General features: G+C 42.3%; 1 protein-coding gene across 1 annotated transcript in view; it reads right to left on the bottom strand.

The window, feature by feature from the left end:
* RAD54L2 (RAD54 like 2) overlaps positions 1–13,371 on the bottom strand; it is a gene marked incomplete at its 5' end in the record, with an annotated part of 44,156 nt that extends 30,785 nt beyond the window's left edge. Inside the window, one exon of the mRNA XM_082487931.1 lies at positions 13,221–13,371. Within this exon, the coding sequence (XP_082344057.1) occupies positions 13,221–13,371 (151 nt within the window). The remainder of the gene's footprint in view (positions 1–13,220) is intronic.
* Positions 13,372–19,537: the final 6,166 nt, after the last annotated feature.

Raw genomic sequence — 19,537 nt, 5'->3', positions numbered from 1 at the left:
TAACGAAATCAGCTTGCTCCTAGCAAGCATTTGTCCACGTAATGAAGTCAGCTCTTTGCTTGAAACAACGGGCAAGCGAGAGTTGGGAAAACCAGGACGGGCACAAGAAGCCCGAAGCAGGCTGTGTCTGAACAGCTCTGGCACAGATCTGCAGGGCTCCAGAACCGAACAGCACAATGTGCTGCACTCGTAGCAGTAAAGGTTGATCTGGAGGGCTGCAAACACAGCCAGGGCAGCGCCTCATTACCCTTTGTGTGACTCCAGACATTTTTATGAGACCTTTCATTCGAGGGGGTGGCAAAGCACGGCGAATGCTTGCTACCATCAAAATATTCTCATTCCTTCAGGGTACATCACAACTTCGAAACAAACCCAAGGTGCTATTTTCATAGTTAGAGCCATATAAATTTTACCAAAGAAAAGATGAACTCTATTAAAATGAAGAGGCTCGGTAACAAGACAGCCTTTCACCTATGTCACAGATTCACATAGCCTGGCTGGTATACAAGAACATACAGTGTTTATCAAGGGGGAAAAGAGGGACAAATATATTAAGAAAAGTACATAGCTGAGGATCTTGCAGCAGGCCTTATAAGGACTTTGTAGGGTTGGAATAAATAACCAAACATGACCTCAGCATCTGACCTAACGGATTTAGGAAACTGGGAAGCAAGATTTAAAGACAAGTATTTGTGTAAATACAACTGGGTGCTCTCCAAGACATGCTTATTACAGCAGTCGAGCACCGGGAAAATGGAAGTTCAATACGCTAGGGGAAACAGGCGACCTACACCTGTCCTTCTGCACAGAGCAATAAAAAGAGAATTTCCTTCTTCACCTTAGTGTGCAAAACAGAAAGGAATTTTTCCAGCTTTTCTACTCACAACAGCCTACTGGTGAGGCCATCACTGTTAGCCATGACAAATACGTATTCACACAGCCAAGAATTAGATCTGCCAGAAACAGTCAGTTTATAAAATGATCTCCTCATGGAAGGTAATCTTGTTATAGATAAGCCCATTTACTGAATAGCTTTTCTGTGAGGCCGGCCTTGCCAGTAAGGAAGAATGTTCTCCCTCCCCTACAGGGTCTGAAATCTTACCTAGCTGTCAGACCTCACCTACCCCATGATCAGGCCACAACCTCTTTGCAGTTATATGACTGTGCTGTACATCAGATGAGGCTTCTCGAGAAACTCTTGTCACTTGGAAGGTTCCCTTGCAAACAACATAGAAGATTACCCTGTTTAAAAAAATGACTCTAAAATTTGTATTTTCATAGAATACCAAGATAAAGGCCCTTCAGAACATGTCTTTTCAGCAGCAATGTCATCATCCCTGAGCACTGCAAATTCTTAAGGATGAAAACTCACACCTAAATCTCCCTGCACATATAAGAAGCTTGATCATAAAGTTTTTCAGGACATTAGCTCCTCTGTATAGCAGTGAACACTGGAGATGGGGGGGGAGGAAATCAACCTAAATTCTGTTCAACTAAAAAGTTTCAACAAATTATCCCAAAATATATCACAAGTGACTCTCCTTCCCCATCCCCTCAAGCTGGAGTAGCCCCCACCCCATCCCCATCCCTTTTCTCCACCTCGAACCGGGTTCCCTCAACCCACCGCTCCCCTTGCTGAGCTCTGCAGGCCAAGCAGCTCTGGGACTGCTCAACATTGACCTGATCCAAGCCCACCAAGTGCAGTGTGGGTGAGAAGCACTAAGTCCATACTGTGCCACCGCGCTCTTGGTCCCTGCAAGCTGGGGTGGGTCCCTGCAAGCTGGGGTGGTTCCCTGCTCTCCAATGACTGTCCCATGTGCTGTTCACCCTCATGGCTGCCCTGCAGAACAGGCCTTCCTTGCCCATCCTCAACTGCTCCACACCGGCTGTGCAGTCCCTTCCCCATCCCACAGCTTTCTCACAGGCACGCTCCACATCCACCAGCTGCTTCTATACACCCCACTGATCACCAGCAGGTAGAGAGACTGCCTACAAATCTGAATTGTTTGTAAGTTATTAAACACAAACTAGGCTTGACAGCCAAATTTCACTCTTGATTATCAGCTGCTAGTAGCACACAAATATCATTAAGGCTACATTCCCTGTCCTGCTTTCCACGTTGTTTTAGCAAGTGTGGGGTTTGCATTGGTTGTGGTATAGGTGGTATTTATCAACCTAAAACTGTTCAGACACAAGTGCACTCTACAACACTATTTGTTGGCAACTGAGTATTGTTGGGCTTTGAGAATCATTTGCTTTTTAAACAAACACTGTAACAGAAACTCTTTTTGAGTAAGATCTAAACCAACCATGGAAAATCAGGGGAGTCTTTTCATTGATTTCAGTGAGTTTTGGACTGAACTGTAAGGCATAAAATTTGATCAATCTGTTTTTTCTCATTTTATTTGTGTTCGTATAAATCTTGGTTTATTTTCTTTCCCACATTTAGATAAATCATAACTGGGGGAGGTTGTACATGATGTAACAAAAATCTAATTACACAAAATACAGGTAGTGATGAAACACTGCCTTCTGCAGATGCTTTTCAGACTATCGCTGGCAAAACATATACTGCTTCAGACTTCAGTCCCATGCTTTCAAAGGTTGTTTATATCTATTGAAGAAAACAAGCTGTTATTCGACAAGATACAATGTTTTTAAGTCAATGGATTTAGATCATCATCACTTAGATCACAGATATTTATCATTATCTTAATCAAAGCTAAGTCCATAGAGTTACAATCCCAGTTATATTCAAGAAACTGATTCTCATCTCATCCTGTAACTTGCTACATTTCTGCTGCCGAAGATGACACAATTTGCACCACAGAAGAGTGATTTTGTACAACTTTAATTTCATTCCAGTTTTCATCTAAGTGCAAAATTGACATAAATCACAAGCTAACAGTACACAAAAGCACCATTTTAAAATTGCTTCTAACAGTTCAAGTATTTAAATATTTTACCCAGATGAAGATTACCTACAGATGTTTTAATTGCAAAATTTGTTTTAACAGAGATTTAAACTAGAAGTTTCTGTTCACCTAGCCCCCAAAGATCTTATCTTGTAGCTTTCTCCTGTCTCATTCCTATTTGCACATTTGCAAATGAAAATAATGTCTTCTGACTCCTATTTAGATTTTTTTTGAGACTGAGTCAGTGAACTGCTTGTTGAAAAAAATGTGAACAAGACATTTTCAACATCTGTAGTACAAACTACTGTTATTAAAATAAAAAATGGGTATTGTATCAAAAAACTTTCATCCAAACAATGAGCCAGACAGTTCTGAAAGTTCAGTGTTGCAATTTTCTATAAAGCCTAAGCAGGAAATTAAAATGACAAATAAAGCAAATAACTGTGATGTGATACTGTGTTTTAAAATCTGAAGAATACTTCTAATTTAATTAAAACAGTTTTCTCTCCTTCCAAACTTGCTGCTGCTTCTTGGCTAAAAATATTGTACTCGTACAACATATAGCTACATGCACATTTTATTTAACCAGTCATTAAAAACAGCGCAATACCACATAAATTAAGGAAAAATGAAAATAAGGACCCCTTGCATAGCTTAAACTCAAAAGCAAAACAGAGAAGTGCTTCCCCCAGTACATTTGAAAATAAGAGAGGTGCTGCCTAAAATGTAAAGCAGAGGATTTTGACTTTGGCTTCATCACACTCATCAGGTAACCTTGGCAAAGTCACTTTGCCACTCCTTACCTGTGCAAGAGGGAAAATACCACGTTACAAATTTGCTAATTAGTTTCCTTGTGATTTCATCATGGTTTCAGAAGTTGCAGATGACAGAGTACAGTATCTATTAGCAATGACTCAGTGTGGTACAAAGCTGACTATTGGAAACGTACATGGGGAAAATGGTACCAAACGTGACAGAGAAGTGTGACTGTCCTTCATTTGAGACTCTTTGGCTGCTTCGTGAAATGAGAAAAGCAAGTTTTTGACCAATAAAGCACAACCCCCATATCCTACAAAGCCTATCAGAAAAGCAGGAAGAAACAAGATACTTCTCTCTGTGGAAGACTCAGAGCAATTCTTTGTTTGGCTAATAACCGCTCGTTCACTGACCCTGCTCCTTGTGGCAGCTTTAAGAAAAGAGAGCATGTAGCTACAGGTAAAAAAAAAAAAAAATTGAAAAAAATCCATGTACATATATATAGCAAAGGCAGAGCCATGGATGTGGGCTGTTCTTAACCGCATAGAAGGGTTTCTATTTTGTATTCCATCATACGCAATAGATCAAAGGGAAGGAGGAAGAAAAGAGGAAAAAAACCCCAACCTCATAGCTAGTTATAATACCACATCATTTCCCGAGATCAGCCAGTCCCTGTGCCCAATCAGCAGGTCTGAAGGAAGCAGAGCTCTGGCGTCATCACCTCCTTTTAAAGAAGTAAAGCAAGTCATTACTCCAGGTTATATAACACTCGGGCTGTGCCAGACTTTGTGCCACCCTCTCAAAAAGGAAGCTGCTGTCGGAGAGCCCAGGACAGGGGCAGAGGAGCCACAAACGTTTTCATTTGGAGCTTCCCCCTGCTTAGGATAAGCAGAGGAGATGGGGAACGAGTCCGCGCTTTCAGATGGAGCGGGCGGACAGGGAAAGGCTCAGAGACTGACCTGCAACATCGTCAGTCTGCAATCCCCTGCGAAGGGGGCTGGGGGACAGCTCTCCTCAGGATCTCATCCTTCCTTCCCACAGCAGCCGTCAAGCCACACCTCACCCCGCTGAGAATAACCTAGTTCACAGGGTTAGTTAAAATGCTGGAATCAGTCAATAAAACCCCCACAAACCCCAGGCGCCACTCCTCCCACTCTCCTCTCCATTCCTGTTACCTTCCCCCATTTCCTCCCAGATTTACGGGCAAAGAGCCCACAGACAAGGGGGTTCCACCTGCCTCTACCACCCTCCGACAACCGAAACTGCCCCAACACAAACAAAATGCCTAGCGAGGTGATCTGCAGCTCGGCAGACAGGGAACTAACAAAGCGCATGGGACTGGCTGTTCCCAGCAAAGCACTCAAGAGGAGTTTTGTTTTGTTTGTTTTTTTTTTTTTTTTTTAATGTCACCATTTAGTGAGTCCAGTAAAGCCACTTCAAGGGAGCTGGGTGGCTGCCACGGGGTCTGCACGGGCATTAGCAGCGCCCATACAACGTGCTGGGTACACAGACGCTTGCTAGCCAGGCAGGTCCAAACCCCTCAGACTGCACACAGAAACACCATTTGTTCTGAAAGACAGACTGTACTACAAGGAAACTGCCAGAATAAAAATAACGGGTAAAATATGCAGCCGTCTGTAACGAAGCAAAGTTCCCAGAGAAAATCAGTGGGGCTTTTACCTAAGTGAGAGGCAAACCTTCTTCCCTGCAATTTCAATGTAACCTCTCTGTACAACTCAGTAACCAGGATGGCTAAAATGGCAAATGCTAGTATCCAGTCTCTTTTCACCTTTGACAGTAACTATATCTTTTGTATTTTATTCAGCTGGATTGTGGAGACACAGAAGACAGTTCCTAACTTTCTGGGTCTTAGGAAACCAACACAACTCTCAAATATAAGATTTGTGGGGGCGGAGAGCATATGCTTGACAGACACAAAGCAACTTTGGAGATGCTCTTATCCCTCTCGGGAACTGAGAAATCAATAAACCCCCCTCAATTTCTTAGTTATAGCAAGTCACCTGAGAACTGTACCCAGTATCTGCAGTTAGATGTAGGTTGGCTGAGTTATACACAACCAGCTGACCTGAGCTCGAGCCCCACAGCCTGCACCTGTACAATAAAACACATATAAACACTCTGATCCATAAGGATCGTTTTCTAAGATAATGCAGTTTCCCATCAAAATCTGATAAGGTTTAAACACGTACCAATACGCAGGATATTAATTCCCAAGCATATTCTTTCACACGCGGTGATTATTTTTGTACCTCTATGATACCACACGTGCCATCCTCTTTGCATGCAATTATTGGCTTGGAAGACAGTCTACGAAAAGTCACTCCAAGCATTAAAATCTAGCTGGTTGTTTAAGAACAGCAAAGTTCCCTGTGGTACACAGAAGTTCAGGTTTGGCTTCCCAGGCTTACAAAGATCAGGGCCATTGAGGAGGCAACAAACTTACTGTTGAGAAGAGGTTGCTTCCTCAGGACATGCCCTTCTAGGTTCTTTAGAAACAGCACCGGTGGACTCTAGAGGGAGCTGCATCCAGCCACAAGCAACCAAAATAAAAGTATCAAGATAGGAAAGTCCACCAAGAAGGAAAAAAAACAGAAAGATGTCAGTCACCGCTCTTCCCCCCAAGAAATCCACCTTGCACTGTGCAAACAGTAAATTGCAGATTAAATTATAGGATTATTACTTATTGGCACCCACTACCCTAGCATACGTACACACAGAACACAGCAGAGCTTCAAATGAAAGGAACCCTCCTGATCATCTTCCAGCGCTTTTCTAGATTTTACTAAGTCCTGACTTCTGTTTCTTTCTCCCTCTTTTTCATCCATTTTCAACCAACAAAGAGCCTCCTCTTCACTCCAAGCTTACCCTGACAGGTCTGCGCTTTTCCTTAGCCCCTGCCACCAGCTAAACAACACAGACAAGAGATCAAAGCACATCTATCACCAGTCTGAGGCAGAAAGCAAGAAGCAATCAAGTCCACTGTGCCCATGTACTGCAGCAGATGGAAGTGTCTCATTAAATGGCTCCTCAAAGAGCAGCTACAGTCCCTGAGGCTGCCTTGACCTTGGGATGCCCATCTACCCTCGATGCCACCCAAACACACAGCTGTGAAAAGCTGCTTTCTAGAAGGAGTTGAGAAGTATGTATTTGTATGTATGTATTTGCTCCTCCTCTTCTTAAGGAATGCATTTCATTTTCTTGTAGATAGGGAGGACAACTTCAAACACCAGTGTTTCCTAAGAGAAAATGGTGTACAGTCTTGTCAAAATGTTGTGGTTTAGGCTGAACTGGCCATTGGGTGAGCAACAGATACCCCCCCACCCCTCTTCAAAGAGAGAGGAGGCAAACACACACTTATGAGTTTAGAAGGAACTAAACTACTTTAATGAAATATTAATAACAAAATAAAAAGAAAATAATGAAATATATACCAAACCGTATCAAGTTCACCGGCTGGCACTGGGGAAGTCCCAGACCAGACTCAGTGATGGATGGGAACTGGATTCCGGATCTGGACTCAGGATCGGGATCAGAGGCAGATGAACAGAGTCCTCCTCAGACATCAGCCATTGAAGAAAGAGGGCTGACCCTTTGATCCCTCAGCTTTTATACTGAGCATGAGGCTGATGGATGGAATACCCTGTTGGTCAGTTTTGGGTCACCTGTCCTGTCCGCTCCACCCCGCAGGTGGGACTCCTCTATGCTTTTCCGCTTCCGACTCTCCAACAGGGCAGATAACAAAGCTGGTTGGCCTTGGGTGATACAGCAATAAGTATAAGCAAGAGCCTCGCTGCATACCATCTCTGGGCATCAACTATAAACATAGGTCTTACCACTCTGAAAGACAACAGTGTCTGCACAATATGCTGTTTATTTCAGTAGTTAGAAGAGGCCCAGCTAAGAAGTAGTTACTGAACACAATTGGTCCCGTTTTACCTCAAACCAGGACACAAAAGTAGAAGACAAAAAGATTTCATGTTGCTGGGACTAATCTCCATTTACCAATACAAGCAGGACCATCCAAATCAAGTAAAACATGCAGGCAAATTGCTTTCTAACAGCAGCTCCCCCCTGCCTTTTTTTTTTTTTCCTCCCTTCAGCAGTATGGGCCTTTCTAAATCTGGGTATAAAATGATACAAAATAGGATATCATTTAGCAGGGTGTTATTCAGGAGACTGCCTCCACACTCTTCCTCTGCCTCTCAGTTTCATACAGGTGAGTATAACATGACCTAATTTATAAGAATAACTTCAGATGAAAAGCAAAAACTCATGTACGCAAGCAGGAGGAGCCTGCTAAATGAACAGATTTATTCCAAACACTTTCCTCTCTTCCCCTCTAAGGACAGATATTTTCTCTGTTCCCAACCCCACACATCCAGCTGAGGACTCCCACACACACCACAGTTTTGTTTTGTTCCAGCACTTTGCTGGGGAGAAGAAAAGACTGAACGACTTTGGGGTGGGAACCACATGAATAACACGATCTCCCAAAATGAGCAGCAGCTCCCTGCACCTCAAGGATGCATTCATGTATCATTCAAAAAAAGTATTAACCCACGCTTCCACATGACTTTAAAAACAAATTTCCAAAATAATTTCAGCTTTAATAACGCTGGGTACTAATGAACTTTCTAGTAAGTATGGTGTTAACTACTGATATTCCCCCCCAGGTTAGACAAGGAAATTATCCAGGCAGCTACAAATCAATTTCACTTTCAATGTAATTGCACCCCTTGCTGCATGCACCATGATGATGAACCACAAAGAACCACAAAGGAACACGACATTAAAGAAAATCCATTCTTGCTATAATTTCATGCCAACCACCAAGTGAAAATTGTAGGCAAAGCTTATCTAGCAGCACCCCTTTAACTAAACAGGCTTTCCTCTAGCAAGCGTTGAAGGAAAGCAAAGAGCTTTTCAAACCTGAATCAGCAGTGGCTGTCATCTGAAGTGAAGTACTCCTGCCTTGGTATCTTGGGAAACTCAAAACTATGAGTACCAAGTGGCACACTCAAGTTCAAACAAAAAGCCGCCATTGAAACACATTCTGGATCATATTCCAGAAACAAGAGGTAACTCTTTGAATCTGTCATGATACAATCAAATGTCACAGTCGGGGATGAGCAGAGTTTTAAGAGGATAGGGTGAGGAAAAGGGTCTCTCCTTCCCCTCACTAACCTCCTCTGCCAATCTTTCAGAGGTTCTAAGACTTGGCCCTGGTGCCTTCACCCTACTAAGAAGCTGCAGTGCAAAAGAGCACAGGCACCTGTGTGTCCTCCACTCTCCTGGGACTTGCGACTCTACCACCAACATGACTGTGCTCCTTAGTCACCCCTCTCTTAGGGTCCACATGCCCACAGAAGGCCCACACAACAGTTTGATTTTGCTCCAGCACTTTGTCAGGGAGGAGGAAGAACACTATGAGTCCAAGGTGGGAAGAGGGAGCGCAGACTGCCTCTGTCTTCTCCTGTTCTCCACTAGTCAAACAGAGATGCCATGGAGCTAGCAAGCCCTCAGCCCTGGGGAAAGAAAGAGGGGATGGGACAGGAGAAAACAGGCAAAGTGGATGATGCAGGGCAGAAGACAAGGCTAATTGCATGGAGATCATCATAGCAGAATAGTAGCATCTAATACACTGTTATTTGGTGTTTCCTGGTACATCTGTACCTTAAGAAATGCAGTACTGCCATGGTATTGGAAAACTGTCCACTGCTGTACCCCAGAAATACAGAGTCCAATCCCTGTCTGTTGTACCACACACCTCGTAATGCAAACACAACTAGCAGCCTTTGAGAACAGTGTCTGAATGCCTGTGCTCACTCAGGCATCTTTCAGAAAACTGAAACAAACAGCTCTTTACACTTCTACCCCTGAACTACACTTAAAAAAAACTGTTTAACCCATATACTCAGAGGTAAGAAAACAAGAACTTGCCATCACTATTAATAGCAGAATTACAGCAATATGTTTGAGTAGGAGACAATGAATTCCAGAGACTTCAATCAGAATAATCCAAAGACATTCAGAAAGTGAAAAAACCCCAGAGCACTACAATGGGATTCATTCAAACATTCCTCAACAGCTTTCCTTGGGAAAGCTCAGAGGTATGAACAGTCATTGCATTTGAAGTGATGTGTAAAATCCATATTGGAGGTTTGTTTCCTCTTTGCTCAAATTAGCTTTTATTCCTATGGAGCGCTATACAGCCCTGAGCAACCACCAGGATCAGAGAAAAAGTGCAGGACTTGAAACAGCCCTTTATCTCTACAGTTATTAGTACATCACACTTCTAGTGAAAAGTCACGCACTGATCACAAAATCGAACATGATAAAATAAGTGCTGCTACCCACAAGTGATGAGAAAACAGATGCAGTGGGCAGGGATGACAAGGCTGGAAAAGCAGTGGAAGCCTCCAGCTAGGATTGAAGCTGCTAGGATGGGTGTGCAGTCTGGCAGCCACTGGGAAGGGGTTGTAGGTGTCAGGGCAGGTATGCCCTGGAAGAAGCGCTCTCGAGAAAAAGACTAAAGCTATATGAGCCCCTACACACAATGCTAAGATTCATTAACTGACCAGCACTGAAGAAATGTACAAAGGATGTAAGCTGTGTGGTCATTAACTCCCACTTATTCCAAAATATTCAGAAAACTACCCTTCTGTGCTCTTTTTCTTCCTTAGGGGCAGGGGGAGAAGGTTTAAGAACTGCTTTCATCAAGACAAAGTTTGTACCATAAACATCCAAACTAAAGTAAACTCTAGACCATCTATGGGACAGTCTACACTAAATGCAAACAAAACTTCAGTTTCTCAAAGCAGAAATGGGAAAAACTGCACCAAAACTGAAGATAGCACTCTTAATTATCAGAATGTAAAAGAACCCAAAGAAAATTCTGAAACCAAAACCACCACAAGTATTAATTCCACACACAACATATATCAAAAACACAAAAACAGGTTAAACGTGCAAAACACAAGTCACCGCTAAGTCTGAGACCACTATCCACCGTCAACAGGTGTGGATAATATTACATTAACCCTGAAAGGTTCATAAGTAATCTGAGTCACCATCAAAACATGGAAAACGTATGTTCTCAAAACAAAGCCACTGTTTTGCAAGCAAGCAGTAAAAATGTTAGTTTTGTAATTGTTATAATCACTATTACTTAAAACAAGTAATCAGTTTCAGTTTGGAGAAAATGTATATACAGCTTGTCACCCTTCCAAGGAAATAACTGTGAAAGATTAATAATCTTGTAAATCTTGTAGTGCTAGAAATATGCAAGAGCCCATCCACAAGGGAAGGATCCCCCCAGGATCCCTAATGGAACATCTACAGAACAACCACAACACCAAGAGGGGAAGAGAACAGCACAGCTGGGAACAGGGAGAATAAACTTTTAACAGAAATTATTAAAATTAAGCTTTTAAACGCTTCATAGTATAAACATTACAGCACTTCCTTCCTTCTTGTGAATAAAAGTAACTGCCTGATCCTAAGAAGATTTTTATGAACGAGGGTCATCTACAAAGAGACGGGACTATAAACATCAGACAGGCCAAATAAAATGATCCTCTTAACTCTGAAGTTAGCTATATTTCATAGGCCAAATAGGAGACTGGTTTTATATTAGATCTAAGGTAATATAGATGTCAAATGACATTTCTGAGGCAGTATGCAGCTGTGAAGAGACATCAAGAAAAGCAGAGTGGACACCTCCACAGAAAACAATACTTACACAGCTAAGCACACGGAAAGCATCCTGATATTCTGGCAGACAGAATTTAAGCTGAAATGATCTGAAACATCAGAAGCTATCTAGCTTTGCTCAGATTGTGTAAAAGAGGGTTTTTCCTGTACCTAATGAACAACTGTAAAAACATTTTATGTTAATTATATGTAAATTGTCTTTTAACTCTTCCTCATTATTTCCTACATTTGTTAAAATTTATTTTTAACTAGTAAATAAAGAAATATAAAGCATGGACATGGTTCTAGTGTTTTAAGATGAAAATAAACAGCTGTCATTAATAGTTAGCTATGTTCTGATACACGTACATTAATTTGGTTTGCTTTGGAAAGAATAATCCTGGCAAATGATTACAAGCATTCAGCCACAATAATATAGATATAGATAATAAAATACATAGGCCTATGATAAAACAACCATGGAGAATGACCCACTCGGGCATGACATACAGCCTCTCTCTGTTAATAAAAGTTTGTCTACAACGTCACGCTTCCTATTGCTCCACTGGGTGAAGGTTCCAGTGAACGAAGTGACAAGGTCACCACCAGTCTCTTTGAGGCAAAGTAATCTCCTCTTTTTCTATCTCCTGGGAATTCCTTTGTTTCTTACCTGAACTAACACTTCGATCTCTGTTACCTTCTTATTAGACAAAGCCATCACATGACAAAACCAGAGGAATAAAATTAATTTGTATAAACATTTTATAAGCATTTAAAATCAGAACAGCATCTTTGAGTAGCACGAGGTTGAAAGAATATTAAAAAAAAACCCAAACCAACACTCAAGGACAACAATGTACTTTGAAACCAAAAATACTTTAATACCTAGAAGAAGAGAGAAGTATGTGTCTTTAACACATTCTACGCTAAGAAAAGGAAGACTGTTCTCAGATGGTTGAAGTAGGTGCATTCAAAAATCCGCACACCCTTTGAAATTAGTAACAATTTTAAAGGAAGAAAATAGAGCATCCCCTGAGGCTCAGGCTGTAGTTTATGATAAAAGGAGTCTGGTGGCAAACACAGCAGGGGGAATTCCCACCTGAGCCATGCATTCCTGTCCACATGCCCTAGACCATCGCCCCTTCTGCTGGACCAACAAACATATTTCTAGGATCATGCCATGAACCAGAACAGTTACCTGATCTTGCTTAGATGCAACCCGCACAGCACAGGTCCACAAACAGCTATATTGGTTCTAACTGAAGAGGAAACTGGGGAAGTTTCAAATAGGTGAGGATAGAAGGTGACAACTTACTTAGTCAGCACTACTACCTTTCATACTGTAAAACAAATAAACAAACCCCAACCTGCATGCTGTCAGAAAAGAACATTTTCCAGTTATTAAAGATTATTATCATAAGTGACTGATAATTGCCCATAGCATCCATTGAATTGTTTACCTATGGGCAAGACAGTGATGTAAATATATTTAATTTCACCAGATCCTTTTAATAATAGAAGTAATTGTATATTGATTTATTTACTTCTTCATATAATTGTTTCCCCAGAAACTGTAGCTGTGTTAAAAACTCTACCCTCCTTACAATTTACGCTTGTGGCTTGTTTTCATGATGGAAATTTTTTTTGGCCAGGAGTCCAAATTTAGTTTAAACAGGGATTTAATGTAGGTTAAACACCCACATAAGCACTTCTCCCTACCAAGCGCTGGACAAATCCTAACCCTTATGCAACCTACCAAGGTGTCACTCACCAAAATTAGTAATGCCAGTTTTGTATAACAAATATATGCAGAGATTCACAACGCCATTCACTTACCACTCTCATCAAGTAAGTCCTCTTCGTCATCCCCATCATTGTCCTCCTCCATCGCCTCCTCCTCATCTTCCTCCTCCTCCTCTTCCATATCCTCCTGCTCCAAGTCCGGGTCCAGGTCCGGATCACTCCCTGAGATTGACTCGTCTGACATGATTCCCAGTGGTGCTCCTTGTGCATTACCTGCTCATGTTCTACCGTGAGGCAGCCCTGCAAGAAAAGAAAACAGGTACATAATGAGCCCAGGAAATCCCAGCCTTTGAGCCTCAAGGCTCAAAATCATAGCAGAATTACTGCATATAAAAAACACAAATCTGCCATCAGTCTTTTAAATAACTTTTATAGCAGACTGTGCACAAAATCCTGTATAGAAAATGGATGCCATAAACAATGTATCATAATGATATAGGCCTGGCATCGTAGAATCAATACCAGAACCAATATATTAACTAATCACTCAAAAAAACACCTCTTTCTTGGTATCCTTGACATGTATACAGCAGAAAGACCCCAAGCATCAATACCTGTTACACTGATCCCTGAGCACTGCAAATGTCATCACAGTATACAGACCGTGGGTTGCAGACAAAAACCACCCTCCTGACTTAGCTGTACCTGCCGCGAAGGACACCCAGCTACTCATCACAGACCATCTGAAGTCTCTGTTCCAACCAACGGAGCAGAGACAGCATTACCTCAAGAATGGTACGGACAGAAGACAACAAAGATCCAGTTTTTAAACGCTGTATGTCCCTTTGTAAAGCAGGGTAAGAAGAAAAGCAAAACACGAAGGATGGATCAGAGAGAATTTGCCTTTCCTTCCTCTAAAGGACAAGACCAGAGCTGGCTGTGCATAACTCCTCTGTTACACTACTCCAGTGCATCACAGCAGAAATTGTGGTACAAACAACAACAAGGCCTAAAGACGGTGCCAGGGCAATCATGAAGTCACAAGTTTATCTCTTCAGATTATGCACTGCCACTTCTGGGCAGTGATGCCTATCTGGGCTCTCCTCTTCCACGTGCAAAGAATTATCATTAGGGAGCTGTGTAAGATGGCTGGAAAAAAAATAAAGAAACACAACAAGAAAGGAACATAAAGAAGGCACCCTGATCTCGAGGAACATAAAGCAAAGGATGTATTAAAAAAAAAATAATAAAAAAAAAATCAAGCCTCAGAATTACTACCCACACATTCCCCAGAAAGCTCTAAAGACAGAAGAGGGAAACATTTCCTCATTATTCACTTTCCACTGCCCCCTACTTATGCCACAATTCCAGTGTAAACTATAAAATGTTGAAAACTAGTCAGCCATTAAAAAAAAAAACAAAAGACAACATTTCTATGCAGATAAAGCAGCATATATATCTACAAACACTTCAGGAAACAGAAAAAAAATTCATTTTCAGCTATGTTTTTCAGCAGTAACTAGATGAGCTCAGAAACCTGAAGGTTAAAGATACAACTCAATGCCTCTGTAGCAGGGCTGAAAATCTAACTGTCAAGTATGCTGAGTTATTCCAGCTGAAGTCATCAGTTCCCGCTTTGCCCCTCTCAGCTCCTCAGTAACATTGAAGAGTGTCTGAAAGAAAATAAAGACAAGGGAAAAACAGGCTTTGCAGAGATTGGTATTGGAATAGGAAGCCTTTCACCGCTAGGTCCCAGGAGCACTCTACCACCAGGCAGAGACAACTGAAGTCCCTACACTATTACACGTGTCACACGAAATAAGTTGGCTTAGTCAAGCAGATGGTAGAAAAGGACAAAATCTAAATTAGCTCAAGTGGAACTGTGCCAGTTTACACAAGCCAGAGATTCATTCAGCTTCTGTGTTCTGCTGGTAGGCAGGTACCGAGCCCTGTTGCTGTCAGCCTGCTGCAAGACGGTGACCCCCGGCACGGCGAGGTCCGACACCCCTTGCTTTGACATCCGGTGACTTCAGGCAAGCACTGCAGACACAAAGCAATCTATTAGCACAAGTTCTTCCTGACAAACACTGTGCTAAAGCCTATGTGTATTTCAAATCAGCAGCTTATTTTTACTTTTAAATAGCAACAATGTTCCCTTCCAGCTGATATTCAGCCTTAAGGAACACATTGTTTTCCTCTTTACAGGTTGTACTGAAACCTGTAACTGTAAAGCTGCCTGTGTTTCCTTACATTTCAGAAGAAGCTGGTCAACAGTGTTACCTTTGTGGGTCTCTGCTGGTCAGCTGGGATTTCAAGGGGATTTATTTATTCCCATGTTTCCATACTGTGCTATAAAGCAACTTGCTCGCTATCTGTTGGAAACCATATCAACTACCGCAGCAAACAAAGCACCAACCAAAAAACCCCAAAGGGAAAAAAAAAAGAAAGAAAAAAAAAAAAAGAAGAAATACAAACACTACTAAAATGGCAGGAATTAATTCTCATCTACAAATGGGGAAAAGCAGAAGTGCTGTAATGCCACTAAACGCTCCAGGTCAAAGAATGACACATGATATAGTTTCTCCCATCAGTATCCTCCTGTGTATCACCTCTCATGTTTCATTGTTGCAGAACCTCAAAAAAAAAAAAAAAACCACACCCCACCACAAAACACTTACTGAAAATTGTTTGAAGAAAAGGATATGGGTCCTTGTACTTCTATAAATAAAATCAAGCCCAGTGGAGAGCAGCTATCTCACAGACTGGAGTACAAAGGGGGTCTAATCTAAGCTTTATTTTTGTTTAGCAGTAAGTACATGTTTTTATAAGGTAACTCTCGACACCCATTCACAGCCCCAGCCATATGCAGGAGAGTTAAACAGAAGCTTTCGAAAAGACTTTAATCAAATCTTGCAGAAGATGGGTGAAACAAGACAGTTAACTCCTCTGCGCCTATTGTCATGCTGCTGCCTGTCTTCCTTCCTCCCTCCTCCTCCTCCTGGCAGCTCAGCAGCCGCTCTCCCCTGCGCTGGGTCTCGGGAGGGCTCCCACCCTGGGAGGTGGCACTGGGAGCGCGCAGCGGGGACACGGCACGACAGGCAGGTAGGCATTACACAGCCGCGAGACTGCCCTCGTTTCTCACACCAATCTGACCCAGTTCAGAGCCTTCCACCAAGGGGAATTACACAACAGGGCCAGATAGTAGCTGCAGCTACTGTTTTATGGCTGAGTTATTCCAACCTGCCCCATCTCCTGCCTTTGCACTCACAGGGGCACCGCGCTCAACATGTAATCACTGTAGGAAGGGCACTTTGCAAGAGATAAACAGATTACCTTCAACTAATCAAAGTTACTGTTTGTCCGGACTTTCCGGCTGTCCTACATTCGATGAAGCGGTGAGCCTCCTGCCCTGCCACAGAGAGGGCAGCCTCACCCCGAGCCGTATGCCGTAAGGAGGGTTACCGGCACCAAGAAATACATACCAAACCCGCTGCACCATGGTTTACAACAGAAAGGCAGAAGTCCATAGAGTAGTGCCCAGTTCAACACCTGGTGAGGCCACGGAGACAACGGGTCGGGGTATGAGGTGAAAACACTTTGAAAAATTCTCAAGGAGGAGAAAAGGGTTGTCGTGTTTATCCTACCCAGGTAGTTAAACCCTGCAATCAACTGCACATCAAATTAACATCCAAGACAGCCTCTCTCATGTATTATGTCCTGTCTTTCAAGAAAGATAAAAATAGCTCTGAAGATTTTTGGGCTTTGCTTTTTTAAGGTAGAACATTTCTGATAGTAAGTAAATGCCATGTGGTGAGGACTGCCACCTCCTCAGCCCGCACAGAAAGGAGGCCCAGGGCTGAACTTCAAGGGCTTGCAAATTTGGATGCATTTCTGTTGTCCTCATGTTTTTCTCTCACTCTGCAAAGGTTTAAAAATCACCATTTCTCCTTATGTATGAAGTTGAGAGAAAAATGTGAAAGAGAGCTTTTTTCCTTCTAAGGGATAGTTTTTCACTACAGGGTCAGGCACATCATGAACCAAACTATTAAGTGAAACAGCAAACATCATGTGATTTGGTGACTTTCCCCATTTCTGTGTAATATCACCACTCTCATCAGAGGACTCACCAGCACTATAAAAACTACACTATTATTTATTTAGCTACTACAAATACAAACAAGTAAAAAAGAAGGATGCAGGAAAGGGCAGACTGGACTCCCCCACCTGAGCAAGGAGAAGCAGGATTCCCCTGTACCTCCAGGAAGCCACAGAAGCCAAAGTGGCTTTACAGAAGCTCTTTGCCTGCTACAACACAAGTGATTTGGGCACAGGACACGCTCATTCCTGAGTACACACCCATCCCATGCAAATCCCTTCAGAAAGGGCAGGTTTAACACTAATGCTACTACAGTGCTGAATAGTAAAGAGGATTCCATCACCTCCCCAACCTCCAGCCAAGCCCAATATCTGGGACTCATCAAGATTTGTCCCTTAAAGCCTGTTTTGTAACCAAGACTCCACATTGGTCATTGTGGTGCCTGGCCATAGAAACAGGATCAAGCATGCTGGCAAATCACAAGAGGATTTGCACAGACGGTTTCATTAAACCAGGTATTTCAAAGTCAGTGCTGCATAACGGTCTTCAGTTTCTGCTACACAGTCACGTTTCACAGTAATAATAATTTCCTTTTTCTTTTTTCTTTTTTGTTTGGCAGCAAAACAGCAAAACGGTTGGTTGGTTGGTTGGGGCCATAAGATTCCCCTTACACACTCAGCTCACACACCAACACTTCAAGCTGCATGCACATGAAGGTAACTGCTGGCTCCTCAGGAGAAATCTCATCTTTTCGCTAGATCACTGCTAGCACAGTTTTGGTACCTTATAGGTAGTCTTCAATAACTCGTGGAAAATTATTATAAAGCATATGGATGGGTCACTAAAGAAGTCATGAGCTTAAACTTCTCTGCAAGATAAAAAATCTTGTAACAGTTTGCAAGTAATGGCTTGCAATGTTACTGCAAAATAACAACAAATACTTTTCTGTTCAATTTAAAAATCTAGTAAGAAATAAACCTAAGATCACTGGGTTTGGACAGTTTGATTCTAACAAACATTAGAACTTCTCAAATTTATGTTACGTAACATATTAACATCTCTATTTTATGTGATCACGTAAAAAATGGCGGGGCAGGAGTCAGTCACTTAAAAGGATAAAAAGAGCCTACACTGTAACTGACCAATACTAGTCTAGTCGATCCCCTATATGTTTTTAACAAAGCAAACTTAAGCGTTTACTGAAAAATCAAGAGGAACTTCTTTCCCCCAGCAATAACCCCCACAAATTGCATTTAAAGCCATCCTTAATTGATTACTTTGCGATTTAAATCCCTTCTTCCTTTGCAGTCTGAGACTGTTAAGACTCGAGCAATACAGTTTTTCAGCTGTGACTCACGGATAACTGTTGACCACATGCTGCTAGCTGGGAAGGAAGAAAACAACTCTCCTCCTTCGTTTCCCCTTGTTCAAATCGCAACAAAACTAAGTGGCATTGATCCCCTCTCTAACTAATGTGTTTTCTACAGGAATATTAGACTGAACAAAGGGAAAAGAAGCAGCCTGTAAAATCATAAGTTGAAAGGATCTGCTTGCCCAGGACCACCCTTCTAAGGAAGGAAAGTGTGCTTCCCCCACGCAAACACAGGCACAACGCATCTAGTCTTTGGCCACATTTGATGCATGTATTAAGGAGCCCACTGTGGTTTGTGGGGAGCAGGAATTGAGAGAAAGAATAAAAGAGTGCTTTAAAAAATGCTTCCATATATCAGTTTTGGGAGAGTTGCAGGACCTGCTCTTTTATTCTCTCTAGGTTAACAATCTCTTTCCTAAAAGGCACCACAATACTAAAACCAGCCTGAAACTGGTTGTTCCCTGACAACAAAACCAACAAAAGCTGCTGCAAGAAAGGGCGGGAGAAAGCAAAAAAAAAAAAAAAAAACAACCCACCCTAAAACCAACCCATAAAGAAAGGAAAGGGAGAGTTAATCCTTCCCCTCTGCTGACATGACAGTGCTGGAACGGAGAATGTGACAATGAACATTACATAAGGCCTGGCTCCCACTGCGCTCCCGAACAAAAAGAGCTCGCGCCAGTCAATGGCAGCATCTGCAGATCATTACACAACCCGGACCGGTGGCAGCAGCACACACCGGCGTCATCCATCAACTGCCGCGGGAACCTCCTGCCACAGGGTCCTTTCTCTCCTGTGTTTCAGAAGGGATGCGGGTACACCCTACTGCCCATAGTGTCAACATTTTGTAACCTTTACAGAAAAAAGCTGAATACTCTTCATAAGACATCAGCGCTCACTTCCACAGACTTCATAAGGCAATGACAAGCTCTTTACCTCTGC

This window comes from Vanellus vanellus, assembly GCF_965231255.1.
Source record: "Vanellus vanellus genome assembly, chromosome: 9".
NCBI classification, from domain to species: domain Eukaryota; kingdom Metazoa; phylum Chordata; class Aves; order Charadriiformes; family Charadriidae; genus Vanellus; species Vanellus vanellus.
This window is presented reverse-complemented; position numbering and strand designations above follow the sequence as displayed.